Source organism: Papaver somniferum, chromosome 8 (genome assembly GCF_003573695.1).
Source record: "Papaver somniferum cultivar HN1 chromosome 8, ASM357369v1, whole genome shotgun sequence".
NCBI classification, from domain to species: Eukaryota; Viridiplantae; Streptophyta; class Magnoliopsida; order Ranunculales; family Papaveraceae; genus Papaver; species Papaver somniferum.
In genome coordinates, this window is record NC_039365.1 from 137,799,091 (window position 1) to 137,809,047 (window position 9,957).

Here is a 9,957-nt window from a genome sequence, read left to right on the forward strand (position 1 = left end):
TTTTTGTTGCGACTTTTAGTCCCACATTGTGGCAATCGAAGATCGTGCGGTTTATAATTCTACGTGCCTCTCCACTCAATCGTCGATTGGTTTTGAGTTGGATGCCCGAATTCTAACATGGTATCGGAGCATGCTATTTGCGACGAGTCATTTTACCGCGCCTTTATTCCGCGTCACCCGATTTAATTGTCCACGTGTTAGACCCAACGAGCCTACACGTGAGGAGGGCGTGTTGAGATTATTAGTCTCACATTATCTGGGCATCTAATATCCTGCGGTTTATAATCTCCGCGTCACCCGATTTATTGTTCACGTGTTAGACCCAACGAGGCTACATGTGAGGGGGCGTGTTGAGATTATTAGTCCCACATAGTATGGGCAATCTAATATCCTGCGGTTTATAATCCTCAAGGGCCTCTCCACTCAATCGCCAATTGGTTTTGAGTTAGATGCCCGAATTCTAACACGGTATCAGAGCAGGCTATTTGCGACGAGTCATTTGACCGCGCCTTTAATTCGCGTCACCCGATTTATTGTCCACGTGTTAGACCCAACGAGGCTACACGTAAGGGGGCGTGTTGAGACTATTAGTTCCACATTGTCTTAGCAATCTAAGATCCTACGGTTTATAATTCTTCGAGCCTCTCCACTCATAGCCAATTGATTTTAAGTTGGATGCCCGTATTCTAACATCTTTGTAGCATAGAACCAAAAAAAAAAAAGGTTTAAAGCGAAATGGTAAGTTACTTTCGTTGCTGTTGGACTTGGATGTTGGTGGAGGATTCTTCGATTCCAAGTTCCACGACAACATGTACTTATACATGTTTTTCTTTTCTTTTTTTCTTTGTCGCCTGGATTTGACTCCGGTAACCTGACTCATCTGCGTCTGACTCACTAAGGGCTGACTCTAAAAATGTACTCTATTCTGTATATAATTTCTGACAAGGATTCAATCTTCAACCGGTGCAAATTATGTGGATCAATTGGATTAGTATGAATTGTGGATTTCAGGAATCAATCTCTTTGATTTTTGTTTAGACTCCTGCAATGGATTGATTCAGATTCTAAAATTCCAGTTTGTTCCCCTCGGTAGGTCTGCTAAACCAAGGAAGCTTTAATCCCCATGTAGATTTACAAGGTTGTTGTAGTTTACCGTGCGACTTGGTCGATAATACCTCCCTATACATTTAAGAGTTGTACTGTATCTGGAGAGATCCAATGAATTAAATTTGGTGTGCCGTTTGCTTTTGCAAGGAAAGACACTACCATGTTATGCTATAGCCCGAATATTTTACTAGTTGTAAGATTAACTCATGTTATGTTAGAGAGATTCTTGCTGTCCATGTTGTTACACGCCAGAAACATAATTCTATTTCGTAAGAAGTCCTGGGCAAGGAAGACACATGCACAATTCTGTGTGAAGGAGTTTCTTGCTTATGTAGAAGCTGTAACTGGAAGTTTCCACTGGTTGAACTCAGCAGCAGTTACCATGAAAGAACTAGCATTAAGATGTCCACCTCCTCCAAATTTCTGAAAAGAGACGAATCGCAGTAGACATACGATTAGGAGAAAGTAAATAAGTCGGATAGATTCCAATATAGAATGAGTACCAAACCTGAGAGATTGGCGTTGTGTCTTCTGTTTCCACACTCCTGAGACTTATTTTAAGCAACTCAGCATTTCCAAGTTCAGGAACTCGATAAACAACAGCTCCAATTCCCCTAAAATTCAAGAGATGAAACCAATTATTTGTCTAGATAATGGAATACAGCAAGAGATTTGAAAATATTGAAAGTAAATACACTACCGCATATTAAAATCACGACTCTTATTAGCTAACTGGTGCCCAAGTTCGCTCCTCAAGTTTGAAACGGAGTCTGCATCGACAGCCTGCATGTGAGAAACGTCCCAACAGCGCTCAAGTTTGCTATTATGAAACACATACACTTTAATGCAAGCAATAGCCTATGGTGGATTGGCTGAGGTAGGAGGAGTTGATAAATAAAAATCCTATTTGACTGGCTGTTTTCCGCCTTTCACCAACCGTCTGTGTGGGCCACATGCATAAGCGCTAAGAGCTGGTTTAGCCCCTTATCTACTGAGCAAAATCCAGATGAAAAGAATCATCCTTTTGATATCTACTATCTAGCCCTTATTGATGAGGTTATAAGACTTGGTTAAAAAACACTTTACGGTGAGGAGAATTTCAAACTTATCCATTGGGTTGATTCTCATGAGTGACCTATGAACTTTTGGACCCACAACCAGCGGGCCTGCTGGGGAAGCTTCTTATATATAGTTCACTCAAAAGAGACTCTAAAATAACAAGGAAATCAAAAAGAAAAAGAACACAAAAAACAACAAAAAGCACCTTAAGCTCACGAGAGAGAAGAAAAAGTAGGCTTGCAAGCCCGTGCAATTCAAAATCTAGGTTTTACTCAAGTTCTGGGGTATTATATAAATACAGCACGAACCTAAATAAATATGACGGGTAAAGAACAAGAAGAAGGGCACTATACCAGGCAATATCCAAATAGTCCACCACCAAGTGCAATTTCATATGAGCCGTCAAGAACTTCGTCAATTCTATTTTGCTTTTGTGATAAGCTCGACATCCCTTGGTCGATCACTAAACGTGGATCTAGCGACAATAACTGCTCGTCCCATAAACTTCACGTCAGCAATAATCGAATGAAAAGTTTACCTTATATCATGAAAAAGGTTATCTGTTTTATCAATTAGGGATATAAAATGAACAGAAGGCAGAAGATGAAACCTACACAATACTCCCCTAATGAAACGCTTAAGAGCCCCTCTAAAAAGTCCGTCCAGGAATCTCATTATAAGAGAAGAAAAGGGAAAAGTTGGACAGTGGTGAATAACATAACTGATAGCAATAATCCATCTAACTGTGGTCATTATATAAAAGGGTGTCGAAAAAATGGTTTAGGTTTGTACGGTTCACCGCCACCATACCCTTCACTTATTCATAATATATCTGTTCTTTCACACACGCATACTGAAAGAAGAAAAAATAATAATCTCGAATTCGCTTCTTTCAACTTTCACTCAGTTATGTCATTGTCTCACATACTCCTAACTAAAATACTCTCACATCTAAGGATTGCTTCCAAAAGCAAATCCACCGTAACAAGTCCTACAACCCCCAAAATTTTGGAGGAAACTCCACTTTGAAGACTATACCATATTTTTATTTAGCAACAAATAAAGGTTTTCTCAACTTGATTCCATGCAAAACTGCTTAGCACCCCAAGGGAATCATAGTTCCTCCCATTTAGATTTACAAGGATTCATAAATTCCTTAGGAACACAAACACAGCATCCAAACTTTAGACATGTTTGGTAAGTTTAAGAGAGTAAGGAATCAAAGGTTCTTAATAAAGCACATGGAACTGGTGCAAAAGTGGATACTTTTATCAGAGCTCTAGATTCAAGCAAACTTTACAACTATTAATAAAATTGCACAAAACAATCAGATAATGATTCCAATCCCTCACTTTTGGAAATCTTTTCCGCACTTTGTTACAATAAAATGAATTTAGTGGCACTAATTAAGGTCTACCACAGAGAATGAAAATGAATTGAATGATTGAGATCAATTTGCCTCTCTCCAAGAATAAAAAGGATATGCACCACTGTAAAGCAAACTAAATCATCCAAAGAGGTATGGAAAATGATTACATACCTGTCCAAACAACCCGGGATTCAACCTGACGTCGTACTCGATGTTTAAATCTTTCATCCCACTAGTGAAAGCTTTGCTATCTGGAAGAGCACACCTCCACAAATCTACATCTTCGATGTATTTAAACAGTTGATTAACCCTTTCAAGCTTATCCTCAGCTACCAACTCCTTCCCAACTCCTTCGTCTGAAAGTTTCTTCTTGAAATAATCATAAGCAACGGTAGCACCACTTCTCTCCATATCTATAACTTTAATCACATTCTCACGAATAGAAGTGTCAGCCTTAAACATCTCAACTGCAGTTTTGTGATGGTCTAGAATTATGACACTGGAGAGTTTAGACACATGAAATTAGTTTGAAACAATGAAAATGAAGCCTCAAAATTTACCAAAAAAAAAATAAAAATTAGAAGAAAATACAAACCTTTCAACATGAGAAGATAATTTAGCAACAAAACCAGAAGGCCCAACAAAATCAAGTAAATAAACTTGATTAATTTCATCAAGAGGAAGATCTTCTACCCTGAGAAAAACATAGCACAATATTTTGAGTACAACACAGAAAGATAAAAGTAGATAAATGTAGGAAATTGACAAATAAGAAGTCCACTTACTTAACAGGAGAATAAACAGTATTAGGGAAGTACAGAACATCTTGTTTAATAGCTGAAAAGTAAAGATGAGAAGCAAGAGCAGCAAATACTCCATCTGGACAAGGATAATGATACAAAACTGCTGGTTTTGATTTTTGATTGAACCTTCCATGATTTTATTGTTTGAAGTTGTGTGAATTAGTTTTCTTTTGAATTCAAAATCAAAATTAAAATCTATGATTGGTATCCTATACTCCAAAACCCTAATCAGATGAAACCCACAGCTTATGTTATTATTACCCGTTAATCTCCTAAACCCTAACTTGATTAGATTATTAGAAATAAATAACATTTGAGATGAACAACTCTACTTCTCCTCCCTCCTTGGTTTTGGCGCATAATAAGCCTCCCTACGTGACTGAAAGAATTTCAGCACAATTTTTACCGAACCAGCCCAGCCAGTCGGCGCAACTCGTGAAAATTTTCTACCACTGTCTGTTGTGCGGAACCGACGTAGTTATGGGGCTGTTCTTTTTTCTTTTTTTTTTTCTCTCTTTTTTTTTTAGAATCCTATTATTAGGGGATTTGAAAGTCAATGGTCTTTTAGGGCATTTTAAGGTCATGAAATAACAAATGAGGTTATCCCTTATCACATCATATTCCCAATATCTATTATACCCTTATCCAAATTTCACTACTCATTTTTAAAAAAAAATCATAAATCTATAATCTTCTCCTTCTCATTTACAATCACGATGAAGATCATAAAAAAATAAAAAATTAAATCTATTATCTTCTCCCCATCATTCTCTTCTCATTCATAAATTGTGAAAAGATGATGAGCATAATTTCATCATGATGAGGATGATGATCATTAAGAAAACCCAAAACTATTTTTTTCTCCTTCTCCTTCTCATTCAAAGATCATGATAAAGATGATGATCATCATAGAAAGAAAAAACTAATAAAACCCACTATTTATTTTTGTTTTAAATGGTTAAAAAAATCCAATTCGATGAATTTCGGGTAAAAAAAAACAGTTTCTGAAAGTATTTACGGCTGAGAGTTCTTAGATTCCCAACCGTGAATCAAGATTACGGCTGGGATAGTTTGTCGACCCAACCAAGAGTCCATGTTTCGGCTTGGTTTTTCCAACCGAAAGTTCTTTCGACTTTTTTTTTTTGGTTTTCAGAACCAGTTAATGCTAGGTTTTCCCAGCCTTAACTGCACTTCGACTTGGTTTTCGACTGGGATAATTTGTAGACCCAACCGTAAAACGAAAAAACAGTTGGGAAATAATGGTGTTCCAAGCCGTATATTATCTACGGTGGGGAAATAAAGAACTCCTAGCCAAAATCATTTTTCTGATTATTTTTGTTTTTAGAATCAATTAAGGCTGGGTTTTCCCAGCCGTAACAACGGTTTCGTCTGGGTTTTCCTAGCCGTAACAACAGTTTTGACTGGGTTTTCCCAGCCGTAACTGGTTCTGAAAACCAAAAACATCAAAAGACTGATTTCGGCTGGGAAAACCAAGCCGAAACATGTACTTTCGGCCAGAAAAACATAGCCGGAGACACTCTTTTATGGTTGGGAGTTCTTACTTTCCCAACCGTACAGGTAGGTTCAGGTTTGACGGTTTGGAAACATGTATTTTCCCAGTCGTAATATAGGATTCATGGTTGGGAAAGTGTGAACTCCGAGCCGTTACAATTTCAGAAACAGTTTTTTTTCTCAAATTAATCGAAATGAATTAAGTCAACCAAAAGTAAAAGTAAATGGTGGGTTTTCTTAGTTTTGATTCTTTTCATCATCTCTACTCCATGGAGAAGATGAAGAAGAAGATAGGAAGAAAATAATAGATTTTGGTTTTTTTATGATCAACATTTTCATCATGATGCGATGAAGAATCACGATGTGATCGAGAAGAAGAAGAAATACAAGAAAGAAAGTTGAATTATAGATTTAAGTTTTTTAATAATTTCATCATGATGAAATTATGATCATCATTTTCGTTATGATGAAATCATGATGAGAAGAAGAAGAAGAGAAGAAGAAGAATAATAATTTTTTTTTATAATATGTTTATTGAAAAGGGTATATTTGACTTTTACTATTAGCTAGGTTTCCCCCTATCCATATTAGGATGTTAGAACTCAAAAAATCCCCCAAAACCCATTGACTCTAAAGCCCCAATAATAGGATTCTTTTTTTAAACAAAGAAGATTTTATTTGGTGTGTCCGAAATTGACTACGAATACAGCTAGGAATGATATAGCTCCATTTCTTATTAAGTTTTTCAGTCCTAGATATCTAAGATAAGGTAACCTTGTTCCTTTGTTTTGGAACATAGTAACATTTTCATAGTTTATTATTACAATTGAAAAAAAAAAGAAAAAACAATAATATTTTCGACTTGATTTTGTATCATCCATGTTATATTGTTTTTCTTCTTGTAACTGCATTGACTACGAGCTCAGAATCCATTTCAAAATTCACTCGTTTTAAATTAAGTTGTTAAGCCCATTGAACTGCTATTGTCAGAACTTGTAGTTCTGCATGTTTTGCATTCACTATCCTGTTAAGGTACGCACATTTAGCTCTTCTTGAGATATCTAGACAATCACGGATAATTAGTCCAATACCAGCAGAGTTAGTAATCTGTTTATATGAGCCATCAACATTAATAGTCAGTTCTCTGTGCTTAGGAGGTACCCGCACATGATTAGTATTACTTATCCTGTTGACAGTCTCAGTTGGAGAACTAAGATGTGTCAAATTGGTGTTGTGCTTGTTTAGGTTCTCTTGAACTTTCCCGATAACATGGTGTATATTAATATTCTTTTGCTGAAAAATAACTCCACATCTTTCATTCCAAATAGTCCAAGCAGTAATAGCTAATTTGACTATTTTTGTCTCAGAGATATGTCATGCATGACAATCGTCAAACCAGCTGATTATCCAGTCTTTTATATCTTGATTTTGATCAGTGATTCTACCAATAGTAGCGAGCCATAACGCTCTGGTAAAATTACATGACATTAACAGATGAGTGGCATCTTCAACAGCATCACAACCCATAAGACAAGAATCTATGTTTCTGACAACCACAGAGATTCTAACTCCTGTTGGTAAAGCATTTATTAAATATTTCCAGATAAATTGTTGGATTCTTGGCAGAATTGGTAATTTCCATACGTGTCCCCGAATTTTCTCCATTCTCCGATCAGCAAGCTCAGAATTGTATTTTTCTTCATATAGTTTATTGTTGGCTGACTTTACTGAAAATTTGTTATTCTTTTCTAGCTTCCACACAAGCCTGTCTTGTTGATTACTATGTATAAAGGTCTTGCAAATAATATTTTAACCTTGAGGAGAGAAAAATTTGTTGAGATTATTATTAGTCCCACATTGTTGGGTTATTTAAGATCATGCGGTTTATAATCTCTTATAGCATCTCCACTCATTTCTGGTTTTGAGTTGGATGCCCATATTCTAACATGGTATCAGAGTCATACCCCACTCAACGCTATCCGTATCTGTCCGTGTGTCGGTGGTTTCCGTACCACGCGGCGTATCCGCCTGTGTGTGTCTGTGCTTTCTGTACCACTCCTTCCATGCCATTCGGTATGTGTAGACCTAGTCGTTGAGGGTGGTGTCGCGTTCTTAATAAGCCTCAGGAAATCCTCTCCTTGCAAGATGGTTTTCTAGGTTAGTTAGGCACGAGGATTCCTAACATGGTATCAGAGCAGGTTATTTATGTCGAGTTAGTTGACAGCACCTTTACTCCACGTCACCCGATTTATTTTTCCACGTGTTAGACCCAACTAGGCTACACATGAGGGGGCATGTTGAGATTATTATTGGTCCCACATTGTTGGGTTATTTAAGATCCCGCGGTTTATAATCTCTTAGGGCCTCCCCATTCATTGCCAATTGGTTTTGAGCTTGATGCCTATATTCTAACAAAATCTCATTAAGAAGAGAGTAGTTCCATATAGTACCAGAATCATTAAGGTGGTTGCATACTTTAGTATAATTATAAGAAGAGATAGCACCAACTTTGGGAGTTGGAGGATGTTGCAGTTTAGGGATTCAGTTGTCATGCCGGATCTTGACAGTTTATCCATTGCCAATGTACCAACAACTATTATCGTTGACAAATTTCAATTCACCACTAATGATTTTCCAAGACTATGTGGAGTCTTTTTTTTGAAGTTTCATTGAGGACATCCCCATTAATAAATACTTAACAGTAAGATCTTTATACCACAAATCTGCTGCTCTGGTGCACAGTCTCCATGCTGACTTAGCAAGAAGTGCTCTGTTGAAGAGATACAAATCTTTAAACCCCATACCACCACCATCAATTCTATGTTTACATATAGTCTTTTGATAAGTAAGATGTACATCTTTAATAGTTTCTTTTTCCGTCCAAAACTTTTGTTGGACTGAGTTCATATTCTTGATAGTTGTATATGGCAGCTTGAAACATGTCATATGATGAATGAGAACTGAGTTTAACACATTTTTCAGACAAGTTTATTTGAATTCATTTTACAAGCCTTGTATCCATATTATCAACTAGGTGACAAAATGGAATCATCTTGTTTTTGCTGTTAAAGAATGGGTGTCCAAGATATCTTTCTTTAATTTTCATGTTCTAAACTTTAAGAATACCTGCAAGATCGTTACAGACAAATGGTTCTAAGTTGTAACTGAAGTACACACCGAATTTGTTGAAGTTGACCAGAATAAGCACTGAATTCATCTATCACTTCGAGAAGCTTCCTTGTTTGAGTGAAGTTTTCCTTGCATAACAGCAAACAATCGTTTGCAAACAAGACATGATTTACATTTGGTGCATCTTTTTATAAATATTCACTCATGTGAGTTGTTTTGTTGATTCAAAATGAGCTAGTTTCTTAGAGAAGGCCTCCATTGCAAGAATAAAAAGAAAATGAAATATTGGATCACCTTTTCTTATCCCTCTAGTAGGATGAAAGGATTTACAAGGTGAACCATTGAGCATAACTTTAATCTGAGTTGTACTAATACATTGATGGATTAGTTGACACCATTTATCACATAACCCAAATTTTTAAAGATATCAATTAAAAAACTCTTTTATAATCTGTCAAAATCCTTTGATGTATCCATTTTCAATGCAGTAAGTTCCTCCTTTCCGTTCTTTCCTCTTCATGGTATGGATAATTTCTTGAACTAAAATAATATTTTCATAAATAACTCTTCCTGGAACATAAGCAGCTTGTATTGGGAGAATTATTTTTTCTATGTGCTTCTTAATTCTCTCTGCAATAATCTTTGAAATCAACTTGTAAGATGTATTATATGAAGCTATTAGTCTGAAGTCTTCTGGATTTTGAGGGGTTTTCTTGGGTCTGAGAGTAAATGTTGTTCTATTTAGCTCCTTTAGCATGTAGCTTGAATGAAAGAAACTCTGAACCATTTTACATACATTTTTCTTTATGATTTCCTATTGAGTTTGATAAAACACTGGAGGAAAGCCATATGGTCCTGAAGAAGTCCATGCCTTAATTGATTTGATGGTAGCTGTGATTTTATCTTCATATGGAATTTGAAGAAGAGCTTCATTATTTTCATCTGTAATAACAGTAGGAATATATTGACTAAACTCTG

At 36.3% G+C, this 9,957-nt stretch overlaps 1 protein-coding gene across 1 annotated transcript; it reads right to left on the minus strand.

Annotated features, from left to right (window-relative positions):
• Positions 1 to 1,268: 1,268 nt before the first annotated feature.
• Positions 1,269 to 7,920, minus strand: LOC113306093. Its single transcript, XM_026555073.1, has 9 exons — positions 7,815 to 7,920; positions 7,247 to 7,421; positions 4,321 to 4,464; positions 4,131 to 4,229; positions 3,707 to 4,034; positions 2,520 to 2,654; positions 1,808 to 1,890; positions 1,616 to 1,721; positions 1,269 to 1,530 (listed from the first exon to the last, which is right to left on the minus strand). The coding sequence occupies exons 1-9, from the start codon at positions 7,918 to 7,920 to the stop codon at positions 1,435 to 1,437; spliced, it is 1,272 nt and encodes a 423-aa protein (XP_026410858.1). The 3' UTR covers positions 1,269 to 1,434.
• Between the last annotated feature and the right edge of the window lie 2,037 nt (positions 7,921 to 9,957).